This window comes from Copadichromis virginalis, linkage group LG16 (genome assembly GCF_057382275.1).
Source record: "Copadichromis virginalis isolate Kocher_CV1m ecotype Utaka linkage group LG16, C_Virginalis_male_GT1.1, whole genome shotgun sequence".
In the NCBI taxonomy this organism is placed as follows: Eukaryota; Metazoa; Chordata; class Actinopteri; order Cichliformes; family Cichlidae; genus Copadichromis; species Copadichromis virginalis.
In genome coordinates, this window is record NC_140633.1 from 21,076,963 (window position 1) to 21,094,828 (window position 17,866).

General features: G+C 41.2%; 1 protein-coding gene across 2 annotated transcripts in view; it reads right to left on the reverse strand.

Annotated features, from left to right (window-relative positions):
• myo16 (myosin XVI) overlaps nucleotides 1–17,866 on the reverse strand; it is a 92,381-nt gene that overhangs the window by 60,950 nt on the left and 13,565 nt on the right. For both annotated transcript variants that reach the window (XR_014915459.1, XM_085433738.1), the window contains exons 3-8: nucleotides 15,877–15,947; nucleotides 13,827–13,970; nucleotides 7,331–7,439; nucleotides 5,184–5,308; nucleotides 4,967–5,092; nucleotides 1,445–1,520 (exon numbers count right to left, since the gene is read on the reverse strand). Coding sequence is in view for 1 of the 2 variants with exons in the window: in XM_085433738.1 (XP_085289864.1) it covers nucleotides 1,445–1,520; nucleotides 4,967–5,092; nucleotides 5,184–5,308; nucleotides 7,331–7,439; nucleotides 13,827–13,970; nucleotides 15,877–15,947 (651 nt within the window). In the remaining variant the exon portion in view is untranslated. The remainder of the gene's footprint in view (nucleotides 1–1,444; nucleotides 1,521–4,966; nucleotides 5,093–5,183; nucleotides 5,309–7,330; nucleotides 7,440–13,826; nucleotides 13,971–15,876; nucleotides 15,948–17,866) is intronic.

Below are 17,866 nucleotides of genomic sequence, written 5' to 3' on the forward strand. Positions count from 1 at the left end.
GTTAGTCATCTCCTGACAAAAATTCTTATTCCCCAACCAGTTGGCAAGTGGTTGCTAGTAGTGGCTGACTCTCACTGGGTGAAATCGGAAATATGGGTCCTGCATCCAACACCTCATTGTGATTGCTTGGTAACATGCTTGCATGGAAACATTCACTATTTACTCTTTGAAATAGTGGGAGGGAAACCAGAAATGGAGAAAATCCATCTTCAAAATAAAAGTTGAACCTCACAGCTATAACCAACACATTTATAAAAGTACAACTTTTACTTTGAAGGTGAATGTTGTCCGTTTCCAGTTTGCACCCCACTTTTCACACGGAAAGCCAACATCTTCCATGCGCACTACTGGCGACTGAGTCAAACCACTGTTCGATGGTTGCCAACAGGCCTGTTTGACTGAGGCCTACGCACTGACAGCGAGCGGTTTATTCAGCACGGTTAGATTTGGATTCCAGGACACAACTTCAAGAGCAAACGTCAAAACTGGGTGGCTGTAGCTCAGGTGGCAGAGCAGGTCAGCCACTAATCAGAAGGTTGGTGGTTCGATCCCAGGCTGCATCCTGGCTGCATGCCAAATATCCTTGGGCAAGATACTAACCCCATGTTTGCCTACTGGTGGTGGTTAGAGGGCCCGGTGGCGCCAGTGTCCGGCAGCCTCACCTCACCTCACCAGGGCAGCTGTGGCTACAATGTAGCTTGCCATCGCCAGTGTGTGAATGTGTGTGTGAATGGGTGAATGACTGAATGTAGTGTAAAGCGCTTTGGGGTCCTATGGACTAGAAAAGCGCTATACAAATGCAGGCCATTTACCATTCCTTCGTAGGAAAGATCAGATGTAACATGACAACAAAATTCATCAGATTTTGGTGAGCTAGACGACCATAGCAAATGAGTCGCATTGTTTTCAAGCTCATCATTAAACCACTGCATGACGCCTCTTCCCCTGTGGATGGAGAATTGTCACCCAGGAAATGTTCACTTCTATAGTAGTGAACCAAATGTGCTCAACGGTTAATTGTCTCTGTTGATTCTATTATTACTGCAGCATGCTAACACCCAATTATTCTTTTAGTGCTGAAAAGACAAAAAACAAACAAACAAAACATGCTTTCGGTAATAATATGCTACCTCTATGCCCATTAGCAAATGATTTCCACCGGTGGTATATAATTACTGCTACCAACCAAATTTAATCAGGACAAAAATGTGTTTGTGTTTAGCACAGGGTGTTATTGTTTTCTTTTTGTGCATGCCTCTTTGTTTTATATCATCACAGTGACTGTTAATGCTTTTGAATGGGCTGAGTTGAATAAGACAAAATTTATGCCCCTACTTCTTTTCGCATCATTACCTCCCACTCTCTCAAATGTGTTTGCCCATTCCCGCTGCCACGTCTGTGTGTGTTTCTAGGCACACGTGTATATTTGTGTGAAATACGTTACCGTAGGGCTTGTCTTGGTTGCAGTTCAGCAGAGTCGGGTTCGCGCCATGCCTTAGGAGCTGGCTAACAATGCTTGTCTGTAAGAGATGGGACAAACACAACCATTTTCCATTAAAACCTACAAAAACATGTCATTGCAGGTCTGTACATCCTCCTGTACAAGGTCACGGGAGATGAGGCGGTTATACCTACATTTATAGTTACCGTGAAGAGAAGAGTGGGTATGCAAAAATGTAGTACGGTTTACCGAGACAAACCGTACTAGCAACTCGCAGATGTTACACACGGCATATGTCACACATCACAAGTCTACACAAGTGTTGCCTCTGACCGAAGAGCTCCTTTAATAATGAGCCCATCTCCCATTACATGTCACAGTGAAAGAACCCCATAGCTGTCTACTATCATTTCTGCACAGAGCGACTGTCTCTTTCACCACCCGTCTTTGCTCACAAAGTGTGATGCACAGCTTGATATGGATAAAGTATTTTGGATTAGTATACAGCAGGTATTTTTAGTGGGACTCAAATTACTGGAAAGAAGGATTTTCACTACAACATGGGAGAGATGCAATGAGTTTAAGGACAGCTCCATTTAACTCTAACATAACAAGCGCTGTTAAAAGAGAGCACTTTACATTTTTATGCAGCAATAACTGTAATAATGTTCTAACTAAAGGTTACCATCCAGCAAAACTACCAATAAACAGAAAGTGTCCTTCAGTGAGAACAAAATATTTAAATGTTCCAATTCCAAAAAATCTTGGGATGCTGTGTAAAATACAAATAAAAACTGAATGATTTATAAGACTCATAAACCCACAGATAGATAATAGAGGCTTAGAATAATATCAAATGTTTAAAGTGAGAAAATGTAAAGCCTTTAAATGAGCTTTGGCCCAGAGAAGACATCAGTGTTTCTGAATCACGCTCACATTTGGTTTCTTCTTCGCAATGATAGGGCTTTAACCTGCATTTGTGGATAGCACTTTGAACAGTGTTCACAGACTGTTCCTGAAGCCCTGAGATTACCATTACAGAATCGTGCCTGTTTTTAATGCTGTGCAGTCTGAGGGGCTGAAGATCACGGGCATCCAATACTGATTTACAGCCTTGTTCCTTGCACCCAGAGCTTTCTCCAAATCCTCTAAATCCTCTGATGATATTATGTACTGTAGATTATGAGATATTCATGAGACAATTATGAGTCTCTACAATTTTACATTGAGGAACATTACTCTGAAATTGTTCCACAATTTGAAGACACATTTTTTATTGATCTGTGAATGTCTTCCCATTTTGCTCTTCTGTACATTTTGCACAGTGTTGAAACTTTTAGACCTCTACTTTGTAAAGAAAAGAAAAGAAATCAATAACAAGGCCCTCCATAGATTTTACACATCAAGGTTAGTTTTGTGAGCTTATAAATGCAGTTGTGTTTTGTTTCCTGCAGGGCCAGAGGAGGTTTCCAAGTCTGGGGATTGTCCTGGGAACAACAATGTGAAAAGAGTCTGACAAATGACACAATCAAATTGCGATTTACCAAAGGTCAGGATATCTTGGTCTCTGGAGTGCTGATGTTTATCATTTTATTCAATACTACTGCCCAACTTCATGCATCTCCAATACCAAATGTACCAACATACTTTTCTGTAAGTCACAGTTCACATTTCAGATTCTTTGAAGTACTGCATAGCAACAAGGCATCATCAACGTACATGGGGGAGTGACTCAGCACATTCTGTAGACTTGCTCTGACCCATGTCAACAGCTGTTCAGCAATCAGTTTACAGCGTCTCTACTGTACACAAATGCCGTCAGCGACACTCGCGCTCTATAAATACTGACAGCTCGTCAGCAGCACCACGAGATCTGAACTCCTGAGTGGGTCAAAGATTAAAGGAGCACTACGAAATGGCTATCAGTACACGGCGGTTCAGCAGGGACAAGGCAAACTCAGTGGTGATGTAGATTCCCACAGACAGAGTAGTTTTGGGGAAAAGCCCACATGTCCCTTTAATATTTGTCACACAATGCAAAACCTGACATTAACATTAAAGTCCTTCAGAAAAATGAACCTGTTATATAAAATCATGATGCTGCTATATTTCCACAGCCTTCACGTGTAACTTCATTATAAAACTGAATAAATTAATCCAAATCCCTGCAGCGCCGCATTTTAATACCCTGTCACTTAGTTGCAAAATCCAACACAAAAGTATTTAAAAATGTCTCCCTCGAGAGAACACAAGTTGAAAAGCCCTGAGTCAAATCAGGGAAGCCAAGAGCCAGGGTCTAACTTATCACAAGACCGAGAGAGGTAAGCTTAATTAGCTACAGTAATAAGGTCATACATCTTCTTAAAGGGTCAGTCTAGTGTGAATACCACACTCCACATGGGGTTTTTAGGTCTAATGCACCGGTCGGTGTTACAGTTTCCAGCGAGTCTTTACAAAGAAATCGTCTGCTTGGGACTCGTGTCAGAAGAACTTCTTACTAGCAGAACTAACGATTTACTTAGCTGGATACTTGCACACATTTGCAGCCATAAAGTCTCGTCCCAGCCACACTAACCAGTATAAGAAGAAGACACCAGAAGGTAAATGTTAAGCAGGCTCTGGGAGTAGTTTGTATGCAGGAAAGAAAGCACTGGCACCAGTAAAGAGCTGATGGGATATTACGCACTGCGAGGGAAACCTAATCGATTTTCCAATCCTCCACACTGACACTCTTAAGTCAAATATACTTACATATTACATAGAACACTTACAAACACACACAGCATGGCTTTTGTAAAAACAAAGACATGGAAGAAGGTTAAAATTCAATTTAAAAAGAGAATTATGTGGAGTTATACATTTAAGCTTACTGAATAGCTATAATCTGATCATGAAGCAACTACAGAGAGGAATTCAGTAAGAGGGGAGAGAGAAAACTAAATCAGAAGATCCCTGTGAATGAAACTGGGAAAGGCTAAAAGGCACAGAGATAAAGAAAAATATTTTTAAAACACACAGGAAAAAAACATAGCGTGAGAACAGATAAACCAAAGACAGAACGACTCAACACACCAAATGAATAAAATCTCTTTGTCAGCAGCCAAGCACACAGCCCAGAATGTAATTAAATAACTAGTTGGGTCAGCAAGATCTGAATGTGATCAGTCTCCTCTCTTCAAAGCTGGAACCCTCCCAAACCAGCAGATCCTATTCCCTTCCTGTTCCACCATCTCATCTGGAAATCAATCTCCTCTCTTCTGAGAGAAGCCATTAAACTGCTAATCTAGAGTGCTGTATGCATTTGTTGTAACAAATTCATACACAGAGTCCTCCTGTGTGCCTGTTTCTGATCGACTGAACGAAGAAGAACAGCTTATCAGAGTGTGTATAAGGTAACGGGAGGCGCGCTTCTCTCTGGAATAATCTATCACAAATTTTTCTCATCTTTTCATTACTGAGTTTAACTTAGGGGACTATTTAATCAACGTCCATAACATGCTGGCTTTCTGTGCAGCTGTGGGTTACCTGTCCATATTTAGCAGCCAGGTGGAGAGGGGTCCAAAAGTTGTTGTCAGCAGGATGAGGATCTGCACCGCTCTGCAGTAGCACAGACACCACTTCTCTGTAACCACTCGCACATGCAATGTGGAGCTTCAGAGAGAGAGAGAGCAGCAAAGAGAAATTGTAAGTTTAAGTGCAACAGAAAGCTTTTACATCCTAACACATGTGTGCTTTTACATACCAGAGTAATTCCTTCTTCATTGGGCTGATTGAGGCTTCCCCCTGAGGCTACAAGCTGTCTAACATCAGAGAGCATGGTGCTGGGTCGCTGAATCTTCATGGCATGCATGGATGACACATCCACACCTAAAAAAAACACCACCATAACTGAGAAACTTGTGTTACAGTAAGTCTTTAGTTGGCATGCTTAAAGGAATAGTTCCAAATAATCTGACTCATTATCTTGCAAAGAATTGAACGGGAATGTTGATAAAACTCATATTTCAGTGGATAACGCTGGAACCAGGAAATGGTTAACTCAGCATTGCATGAAGGTTGAAGCAGCTAACGCAACAAAGGGGAAAAGCCTACATCTCACTGACAAATGCACTGTAAGCTAGTTTCCCAGACATGCCTTGCCCTAGACTAAGAGAACTATTCAATAAAGCTCTTGGCTGACAAAGGGTTTGAGTCTACAGCTAAGCTTGTCTGGAAAGAGCCATTACTTGTTTTACTTATTCTGTGCAAAAATGTTAACATAAAAGAAACAGTTTTGATGTAGTTTGATCCCAGACAATTTTTGACCTTTTAACTGCAGCAATAAATCAAAGCCAGATACATATTCTTTTAAACTTACTAGACTAAACTGCTTAAAACAAAGTGGTTTACTGACTTTTGCAGTCTAAAGGAATGAGCTACTTGGTTGTAGCTCATTCCTACACTCCTGCAGAGCTAAACTGTTTACGGGACTAAATCTGAGATTCACGCGTTGTTTTATATTAGCAGTTGTGAACGACATCATATAAGGAGAGAGCTGGCCCTGCGCTCAACAATGAAAATTAAAATACCGACACTTGCTCCACCCTGTGACCTCTGTAACAGGGCCATCAAAGACAAACAGAGGTTTACAAGCGCATCTATCCCAAACAATGAAGATCTATGTATCTTTTCATAATTAAATACACACTGCACACCTTACTTTGGTTGCTGTAATAATGTAGATTGATTGTCAGTCAATCTATATTTCAGTGCGATAAGCTTGAGGGCACTAACTAATAGGACTTTTCCAAACAGCCGTGATTAAATCAGGTAATCAATAGTACTGTGTTTCCAAACAAATTAGAGCCTCTGGGTGTGGAGGCCTTTAAGACATACTGATAGTAAAAAAAAATCCACAGCTTGCCAGAAACTGTGGGAATCCAGTGGTGGATTAAACCGTCAGTGACTTAACGAGAACAGTGAGAATGAGCTAGACGATTTTTAAAGAAACCGATGGCATGGCGGAGTACAAAAAATATCCTGATGCAGACACACACGGAAAGTCTGTCGTTCTCCTATAACCACGCAAACTTGATGGGGTGAGAGCGCATGCAGCCAGGTTGCTATAGCAACAGAGGCTGAGCGAGGCTGTGTGAGAAAAAGTATGTTTTATGGTGGCAAAACCAAATGCGATTGGGCGGTGTGGTGTGGTGGATGGGTGGTGGCGGGTTGGGTTGATGGGGGAGGGTCAGAGGTGCTGCAGGTTGGCGCGGTGGGGGGGGGGGGGGATCACCACAGGGGCTGACAGACAGAAGCAGACTCAAAAGACTCAGAGGCTGGATGTGCGCCCATGTGCAGGGTGCTCTGAGCTCGATGAGTTCGCCGTCTCCACTCACAAGCTTGCATTTGTCATGTTATTCAGCGCAGCCTCATGTGTGGCAGATGGGTGAGGGAAAATCCTCAATCATTGTCATCATCTGTTTCTATCCAGCTTTGTCAGCATGATTCCCGTTCTTCATTCTCTGCATGTCTCTCGATATTTTTTTCTATATATTTTCTTCTCCTTCTGCCCTCATGCGTCTCTGCCTATACCGCTTTCCTCTCCCTGCGCCTCTGTCTCTTTAATTTCCTACTTTGCTGTTAACCTTCACCTTTTTTAAGAGACTAGTGCCCCATTCACGATATACCACAATTATGCCTGTGGGTGTGCCTCACCTTCATGCACAAGTACACACACAGAGCAACTCATGTTTAGCTGCAGGTATAACATAACATCCAAATACGTCCCAAGCAAGACAAATGTAGTCATTAGGATTTTTTTTTCCTCTTTGAAAAAAGGGTGTGACATAACAGAAGTGAGCCATTGGATTTGTTTGGGAAGAGTTAACACACATTAAATACCAACTTTACCGTTTTCCTCCAAGTGTTTTCGGAGGATGTAGCTGGTCTCCGTCCCCTCAATGGCGTAGTCCAGAGGAATGTTTCCATTGATGTCCTGAAGCAAAATGTTCACTCCAGCCTTCCAAACGCAGGACAGAAAAAAGACAAGAAAAATAATTTACGAGCAAACTCTGTTTAAGCATGTACCCTGAGCCATTCATCAGACTTGAAGAGATGATAAATTGGGAGTAATTATCTTGGCTTCCCAGAGGGATATACCTGAGCAGCGCCATGGAGATGCTAACAGACAATACACTGAATTAAAGCCATTATTAAATCACTGCCTGGGGGGGCAGTAAAAAGTGGGTGCATTGGTTAACACTGCCTGGGATCACACAGGTCAGTGTGTGTGTGTGACAAGATTAATATGTGTTCATTCAACAGGGATGCTGTCAGAGCATAAGATAACACAAGAGGCCTCCCTCTGGAACCTTTAATGATTGCCTGATGACAGTCGTCAACAATCAGTGTTCACTCTATGGTTTATTGTTTCTCTTGAAAGGAAATTCCCCACCAAAAATGCACCTCTTAACCTGTAAACCACAAAGGTGTGCAAGCTGAGCAATATGTACTCTAGTTACAGTGACGCTGACAGGGCCTTCCCGCTGTCTTCTTTTCTTTTTTTTTTTAGTAATTGCCAGTTGTCAGCATCCAACCATAAAATGCTTCCTGCTGTTTGACTAAAACATAAAAAAGCAAGTCAATGTAGCTCTCAGAGAAGGACGAGATCTGACAATAGGGATGAGAGACTAACTGACGGTCCTTGTTTAATATTTATAGTTAATAGATTTCTAACGACCTGTTTGGAGTGTGGCAAAGAGATTTATGGTCTAGTCCTCAGGCAGGCAGCGATGGAGGGGCTGGGGAAAGAAAAGAAAACTGAAAATGCAAAGAGGGAGCAAGCTTACTGAACTGCACGAAAGCTGTTAACCTTAGTGCTCTGAAAACCAATCAGCAAAATCATGAGAAAAAACAAACTTCGAAATAAACTTTATCTGTCCAGTTGTCTTACAAATAACAGACGTATTTTATTAAAAGAAATAAATAAAATGAAAAGGGAACATTTCTGATTCAGGGACACTGAATTCAGTTTTGACTGATCTGAAATGTGTTCCAGTGAGATCCACAGCTTCATTGTGCATCCATCTGTGCTGTCCAGTGGGAGCTCTTTTTGCTCACTTATGAGGGTGAGCTGGGGGTTAACAAAGAGAATTAATTAACATTAACTATCAGCTGGTGCTTCATGACTATTCATGAAAAAAAAAAAAGCCTTATCACAATGTGAAACACAGCTTGAGAAGAGCAAGATATGAGATGATGACGAGTAAGTCAGAGTGGGAGTGCGCATTAAGGGGGCACAATTATCCCCCCTCTGCCAAACCCACACAGCAACTACACAAACACACACTCCACCCTCACTCCCTCAAACACTTATGGTGCTTTGCACCCAGTGGTAATCTGCAAAACGTCCTAATAAACCTGAAAGGAGTTCTCATGGTGCCTCTCTTAGCATGCATGTGAGTATTACACAGTGGGAGGAGAAGTGTGCTAATCCACACGTTTACCATCAAGATTCAGTAGCGGTAAATAGATGTGCAGCAGAATGAAGTTATTACCTGACAGACAGATACATTATGTCCTCTCTAAACATCCACACCTATACACCTCTACAAAAAGCATCCAGAAAAAACATTTAAACATATAGAATAAGAGAATAGAACAGCCCTTTACTGTCACTGTACATGTACAACAAAATTGTGGAAATATGTTGCTGCCCATTCTGAGAAGGTTAAAACTGCACAAGCAGGACATAATCCTGCACCTGATACTGTTATAAGACAGGGCTTTTCATCCGAGAGTGAAACAATCACAAGAAGGAAATCAGCAGAGAAACTCATTGTATGAATGTAAAAATGCTGGTTTAGCTGTACAAGTTCTAACAATAACAACCAACTGTCATTTAGGAACAAAAAAAGGTATTATGGCACACAGACCTCAGCCAACAGACACAGATTATGAAGCAGGAGCACTAGGCACCACCAATCCAGTGACAAAATCACACATGATAATTGCTGACAGATATAAATGGGTTTGTGTTGTCTGGCAGTCAAGCGTAGTGCAAAGGGGTTATAAAGTTGAGTTGTGAGCCCCACACAAGCCAGCACCATTATGATGGATCCACCAAAGACATCCCAGAGATGGAAATCTGTTAATGCCAAACTCCCTGTGGTTCATAATGGCAGTTGTTAAACACAGTGACTGCTAAAAATCAATAACAACTAGTAAATGTGTGTTGAAAGCTGTCCCTGGGGTAGTTACTGCTGAGCTGGACACCTTCGGTGTGAAAAGCTAACCAGCACTGACAGCTCGCATACGATGAGGCATCAGTCCAACGTATGTCTGACAGACCAGTAAGCTTCTGTCTTAATCAATACAGCTGTCTACAGCTGTTCTTCTGACAATTTATGTAGCCTAGACAAAAAAAATGCTACTTTTACTGAAATCGATTGTAGTCGGATCATAGCCATAGCCCCAACCACAGCTCAGAACAGCAGTGCAATCTACACATAGAATCATTTAGACCTTCAACCTACTCTTCTGTTCCCATGTTTTACTTTTGTGACAATTTTGCTTGCTTTTACAAAAAGAGCAGATGTTGCAGGAAAATAAGGAGTCATGATTTCATAAAGATTTTAAGTAATGTGCAGCACAGAAAATCTTTTCATTCTACTGAAAAACAAAAATGAATATAAAAAAAAAAATTGTCAAAAGTATAGGTTGAATGAAAAAGCGAGGGGGATGAAAATCTACCCGATGAATGCAAATATGAATGTCCCAAAATAAAGAGTACGTAATACATTTCCTGCTAATATTACGAGCAGTTTTCTGGGACCTAGCTTATAATGCACTAAACGACTAAGCAACAGTTGCCTGATGAACCACTGTGATGTTTGGGGGTTGCACTGCATTATTAGCAGAGAGGCAGAGAGAGTGATTTCAACTGATGTCAAGTGAAGTTCAGTGCAGCCAGAGGCTTGCTGTTAAACGTCTGACTTCAAAGGACTCGGAGTTCACAAGTTCTAAATTCATTATTTACAAGCATGGAAAGTGGGTTAATTCAACGACTGTACCCGTGCTGGATTTTGAGCAGTAAGACAGGAAATTACATTTTGCAAGAGAAACTGCTTCCAGTCGATCACGTGATTCCATTCCTCTCCTAGCACAAGACTGAAAGCTACACAGCAAAATCTCCAGTGTTAAATTAACACTGGAGATTTTGCTGTGTAGCATTTCACAGAAAATGAGAAAATAAAAGGAAAAAAAAACAGAAGTGGTTTTGTTTCAAAAGGTAGAAACTTTGACAGGAACCAAAACAGAGCCTCCAGACTAAAGACAAGAGGAACAATCTGACTTTCACAGAAATTCCAACATTTCCAGTGACACTGGGGGTGTGTTAGTGTATGTTGCATGTCTGTGAAGGCACCAATCGTGCTTTCACAGATGCTGCCATCTCGACGACACCTGTGTCAGGACAGGCCTGTCTAAATGTATACCAGTCACATGGCTTCATAGTTAAAGAGCTTGGGTTCTAAAAGGACCTGCCTGCAGTCAACTCCTGTTACTTGCTGAAAACATTTGGTTGGGATGGAACAAAAAGTGCAAAAAAGAAGCCTCTAAACTGCTGAGCAACTGAAATATGAATTTTAGCCTCTGTCCTATTTACAATTAAACAAAGGGTTTTAAAGATCTGCAAATATTTGAATCTTTATTCCCATTTTATACATTTTGGGAAATATAGCTGTAGCATTTTCCACTCTGAACTGCGAGTTAATCCTACTAGGGTGTCAATAACAAACATTTACCAGAACTGGAGTGTCAATGGTTTCTGGAAGGGGTTTGGAAATGGGCTGGGAATGACAGAGCTTAGAAATGGCTCGCTCTCCTGCTGTTTGGAGGGAGGAGATAAGAGAATTAACATTACTGCCAATCCGGATGCAGAAAAGGAATTCACTCATATTTCTAATCATTCCCCCCATCCCTCTACTTTTCCACATGACAAGCTTGGTAACATCTCTGTCAGCAAAAAAAGCACTCTGTTGCTCTGAGAAGGAACTGGAAATCAAGGACAGGGAAACAGAGGACAAAAGGAGGGAAATAGCAAAAGAGATGATGGAGTGGAGACAATAGATTAGTATATACTAGCAACATTATTCCTTCTTGTGCCAATCAAAGATAAGGGTGCCAGTCGAGCTCCTCGAGTGAGGCCATTGTTAAATAAAGCCGTTACATTCACAGGGAAGAGCTTGCAATTAGAGCTCTGACGAGGGAACAGCCTGACAACAGAGCAGAAAGACTGGAAATTGGCAAGAGTCTGCGGTGAAGGAGTTGGGTGTCAAAATGAATAAACAGAAGAAAAGGGATATTGGATCTCTATCGGAAATACTGTTGGACTAAAGCTATTTTTGCCATGGTAGACTGAAAGAGCTTGGGTTCTCCTTTCAGAAATTATACTCCCTTGCTGTTCATAGCAGAAAAAAGAAACTCGAGCGTTTGTCTTACTATGAAGTGAAAAATTCACCCCAAGGAAATTTGCACCATTTTGAAAACTCAAATGTTGGAAAGTGTTTTCTTCCTTTCACCCAAATGTTGTCACGAGCATGCGCAGGGACACACTCACAGAAAGCACAAGCAAAGCCAAATACAGTACTGTGCAAAAGTCTTGAGCTAGCCCTCATTTCTTCTTTGGGTTCCAGTGGTCCTGAGCATTTCTCCAGGTTTTCTGAAGGTCTTTCAAGGTTTTTCTTTGGACATTGGCTGCTTTTTCACTCAATTTCAGCCCAATCCTTGTACCATTTTCAGAGGAATGTTTTTTTTCTGGCTTATTACACCACTTAACACTACTAAGCATAAAAAGCAACCTAACTCATGTGTCTACACATAACAGACAGCTTACCAAAGAACTCATTTTAAATATTATTATTATTATATACTTTATTACTAGAAACCTGTTGCAAAAACAACATCGTTTATTCCTGTTTCTTTAACTGAATCTACAAAAAATTTCAAATATAACAAAATTTGAAGAGCATAAAATAGTATTTTTTAACCAGTGATAAATTAAAAAAAATCAGAGGACAAGTTGAGGACAAAATAGGTTGCAGGTCTAAAAACCAGTCTGCAGCAGATGAACAGTGTCTGAATGCACTTAAGAATTCCAGAAAAGACCTGACAAAGAAATTTACAAGAACAAAATACACATAACACCAAATAATAATGCTCAAGCTAAAATCACACAAAGTCAATGTTTGTTTAATTTACTGTGATCCCTTGTGTCTTAATATTTCAATAAATTTCTGCACCCATTTTCCGAGCAAAATATAAAGAAATGAGGGACGGCTCAAGTCTTTACTGTACTTTGTGTTGGTAAGCTGTAAAAATGTCTGAACTTCTCATAGTTTTTAATTTCTAACAAATGTTCTTCCTTTTTCTTCCCTCTTCCCCTGTTCTCTTCCAACAGAGCAGAGTTATGCGTCAATATGGCCCAATTTATGAGGAACTAGTTCTTTCCTGATAGCGAACGGGAAAAGTACAGAATCAATCTCTGTCTCTCTCTCTTTCTCTCCCATGGCATTGCCCATCATGAAAGCCCCCGAAAACACAAGTCACTGCATTAAAGTGCATTTGAGATACATACAGGACACCCTCCCTAAGCAAACTAGGCACCCCACATGCTTGTAGGGATATTAAATGCACGCAAATACACAAACACTATTAATTATCTGTATTCTTTTTTCCTGGGAAATACTTCAAACGTATACATTCCTCCCAGGAAAATCTCTTCCCTTTCCCACAGACAGGAAACACCAATCACTCAGGACCCAATCAGCAGAACCAGAATCCACTGGATTCTACACAGTTCTACACCACATGCAACCCTCTCTGCGTCTAATCAACACCAGCGCAGCAAACTCAGCCCACTCAGTGACTGGGCTTCATGTGCATGCCCTCCCTTACAGCTGGCACTGCTCTCATTATGGACCTAATCAGTACAACCAGGGCTCTTGTCAAGACATTCTCCACAGAATAGTCTCTCTTTGATATGATGCAAATGCCGAATTCCAAATATCCTAATTTTCGGAGATTCAACTGGATTTGTGAAAGAATAAAAAGCTCTGTTTCAGATCCTCAGCCACACAAAACCCCTCATCAATGGAAGATGCTCCACTTGGACAGAAAATTCTTGATGACTAATGTGAGCCAGTAGTTCAAAGCTACTTCTAAATGAAGCGTGAGTACCAACCAGGTCCAACACACTAATCTAATTTGTAGCTGACACACTTGGAATTGCAAAGATCAACCAGAAAATTACAACTACAGCCAAAACGTGTGTCCTTGAATGTCTCTGTATGTTTTCTTTTTTCCTTCCAATATACTGCATGGTCATGTTTTAATGTGTGTTTCTCACCACCAGCAGCAGCAGCACCATATCAGCATGGTCACACACACAGGCTACATGTAGGGCTGTCCACAGGTCTTCGTCCTGCAGGTTGACGCTCAAGCCTCGTTCAATCAGAAGTTCTGCTGCAAAGACATTGTCATGGCGGGCACACTGCAGAATGCAAAAAGAAGGAAATTACAGTACAGGGAGTGCAGAATTATTAGGCAAATGAGTATTTTGTCCACATCATCCTCTTCATGCATGTTGTCTTACTCCAAGCTGTATAGGCTCGAAAGCCTACTACCAATTAAGCATATTAGGTGATGTGCATCTCTGTAATGAGAAGGGGTGTGGTCTAATGACATCAACACCCTATATCAGGTGTGCATAATTATTAGGCAACGTCCTTTCCTTTGGCAAAATGGGTCAAAAGAAGGACTTGACAGGCTCAGAAAAGTCAAAAATAGTGAGATATCTTGCAGAGGGATGCAGCAGTCTCAAAATTACAAAGCTTCTGAAGCGTGATCATCGAACAATCAAGCGTTTCATTCAGAATAGTCAACAGGGTCGCAAGAAGCGTGTGGAAAAACCAAGGCGCAAAATAACTGCCCATGAACTGAGAAAAGTCAAGCGTGCAGCTGCCAAGATGCCACCAGTTTGGCCATATTTCAGAGCTGCAACATCACTGGAGTGCCCAAAAGCACAAGGTGTGCAATACTCAGAGACATGGCCAAGGTAAGAAAGGCTGAAAGACGACCACCACTGAACAAGACACACAAGCTGAAACGTCAAGACTGGGCCAAGAAACATCTCAAGACTGGTTTTTCTAAGGTTTTATGGACCGATGAAATGAGAGTGAGTCTTGATGGGCCAGATGGATGGGCCCGTGGCTGGATTGGTAAAGGGCAGAGAGCTCCAGTCCGACTCAGACGCCAGCAAGGTGGAGGTGGAGTACTGGTTTGGGCTGGTATCATCAAAGATGAGCTTGTGGGGCCTTTTCGGGTTGAGGATGGAGTCAAGCTCAACTCCCAGTCCTACTGCCAGTTTCTGGAAGACACCTTCTTCAAGCAGTGGTACAGGAAGAAGTCTGCATCCTTCAAGAAAAACATGATTTTCATGCAGGACAATGCTCCATCACACGCGTCCAAGTACTCCACAGCGTGGCTGGCAAGAAAGGGTATAAAAGAAGAAAAACTAATGACATGGCCTCCTTGTTCACCTGATCTGAACCCCATTGAGAACCTGTGGTCCATCATCAAATGTGAGATTTACAAGGAGGGAAAACAGTACACCTCTCTGAACAGTGTCTGGGAGGCTGTGGTTGCTGCTGCACGCAATGTTGATGGTGAACAGATCAAAACACCGACAGAATCCATGGATGGCAGGCTTTTGAGTGTCCTTGCAAAGAAAGGTGGCTATATTGGTCGCTGATTTGTTTTTGTTTTGTTTTTGAATGTCAGAAATGTATATTTGTGAATGTGGAGATGTTATATTGGTTTCACTGGTAAAAATCAATAATTGAAATGGGTATATATTTGTTTTTTGTTAAGTTGCCTAATAATTATGCACAGTAATAGTCACCTGCACACAATGATATACCCCTAAAATAGCTAAAACTAAAAACAAACTAAAAACTACTTCCAAAAACATTCAGCTTTGATATTAATGAGTTTTTGGGTTCATTGAGAACATGGTTGTTGTTCAATAATAACATTATTCCTCAAAAATACAACTTGCCTAATAATTCTGCACTCCCTGTATTGTTAGATTTATTGGAACCACAGGAGTGGTTCAGTGCACATACACTAATAAGTTGTAAATATGGAAAAATGTCCAGCAGTAGTAAATAAAATTTTGCCACTGTCACGGAGGAATGTAATACATTTTTGCAAAAATAAAGGCATGGACAACGGTTATAAGTATAAACATGTTACATTTATATGAGTGACAATATCATTCTGTGAGGACACATAACAATGTCCTGATTTTTTAAATCTGTGCATTAGAAATGCAGGAATTCCAGGGAAGATGAATGTGAGTGTAAAAAATGCCACTTCCTGTTAGGGACATATCTTACCAAGTGTAGCAAGGATCCCCCAGAGGAAATGGGAGTGTTGGGGTCAACACCTTCTTTCAGGAGGCGCAACACTGCAACACACCAAACATCCATATGTTAGCACCTGCTGTTTGCGAGGACAGGCAGCGTGCTTAAGGCAAGCACAGTAGACACATACGCAAACACAGGCATCACTATCAAAACCGATGTGTGTCGAGTGAGTGTCCTCTGACTGTCCTTGTTACGTCAGTGCGGATCAGTGTTAAGTTGTGCGTGCATGTTTGGTAACCCCTGTTTTCTGACCTGCTGCTGGGGCAACAGCGAGCCACGCAACCCAATAACACACTGACACAGATCGACTAAAGGAAACATAAACCATTACAAACAAGCTGACACAGTCAGACATAAACAGATAAGCAGACATGGTTAACACAGATAAGCAGGGTCCTAAGATTTTGCTATAAATTTGATGTGTTTTTAAAGAAATAAATGTGAACGTAGCAGCACACAGTGACAGAGCGAGAGCGACAGGACACTGGGGTGTGCGACAGATGAATAGAGACTGATAGTCAAAAAGAAAGGCAGGTGGAGCGCTGTAGTTTGGACACATGTGAATTCAGTGACACTGACAGCACTAGAAGGCTGCTGACTGAACCGAGGAAGACCTTATACCAACACTGTCACACAATCCCACCACATATGCCACATACACAAACGCATACAGTCTGTTGCATTAGCACATACATGAACATCCACACAGAGCCATGGCAAAATATTACACTTTAAAGTTTTTGCTAAAATCTAAAGGAAAGGATCTGTTAAACATTACTGTCTTAAAATTTACTAGCATTGCAAATGGATTCACCTGCGATAAATATGTGTATTTTATAAACACAGATAACTGTTTGAAGTGTGCATCGTGCATTTACACACCATCCACAACTACAGTATATGTTAACGAACTAAAACACCACATCAGAAATCAGGGAACAATTAACAATGAGCTGGTTGGCAATAAAAATTCAGAATTATCTTCAGATATTAAGCAAAGTAAAATAAAATCTCAATAATTTAAACATTTATCAATCTAACGTAATATGATGTATGGTTTGGACATGGCAGACCTGAAAACAAGATTAGAAATGAGTATATGAGAGTGACAACTTAGGCTGAGCAGTTTGAAGACAAAGTTAAAGGCTGAGATCATTTGGGACACATACAGAGCAGGGATAGTGGATATATTGAGAAAAGCATTTTGCCCATGGAGTCGTCAGAAAGGAGGAAAAGACGACTGCAGGAAAGGTTGATGGATGTAACGCAGGAGGACATGCAGGGGGTTGGTGTGCAGAGGGTTCATGTGTTGGTATAAGAAAGGGGAAAGGGTGAGATGGAAGAAGAGGATATTCACTAATCACTTGGTTGGCCTATCATTGTAGAGGCACATGCACACATATCAAGCAAGCCAGACATTATACAAAGAATGTTTTTCCATTCTTCTCATGGCTGCAGTGCTTAATAGCATTTAAGTGGTGGATGAGTAATAAACAGACCAGTGCTGGATCCAATCAGCATAATTATCTCCTCAAGTCTCCATATGCTGTGGAGACACAAGACTGTAAAACATCAATTAAAGTACATCTAAAGCTGAATTAGTTACGGGGGAATTGATAATGTTCCTGCTTTCTTGTCTATTAAACAATATATCACAACTCATCAGTGAACTCAGAAGGGCAGTTTTTAAGAATGTAAAGCATCTTGTGATTCACAAATGGTAAAAGTTGGTATATTGAAGGTTGGTATATTTTCCTGGTTAGGATAAACTCGGGTTTTAAAATGACCCAACTGATGGAGTTAGTTAGTAAGGAGCTTTCATTCAACCTGCCTGGATTTTATGGCCCACAGCTGCAGACAGGTCAAGGGTCAAGTGGTTCATAATGTCATCAAGTAGCAAATGGGGAAAAAATGTTTGTCTGACAATATGGCCATCGGGAATCGATAGTACTGTTGCACG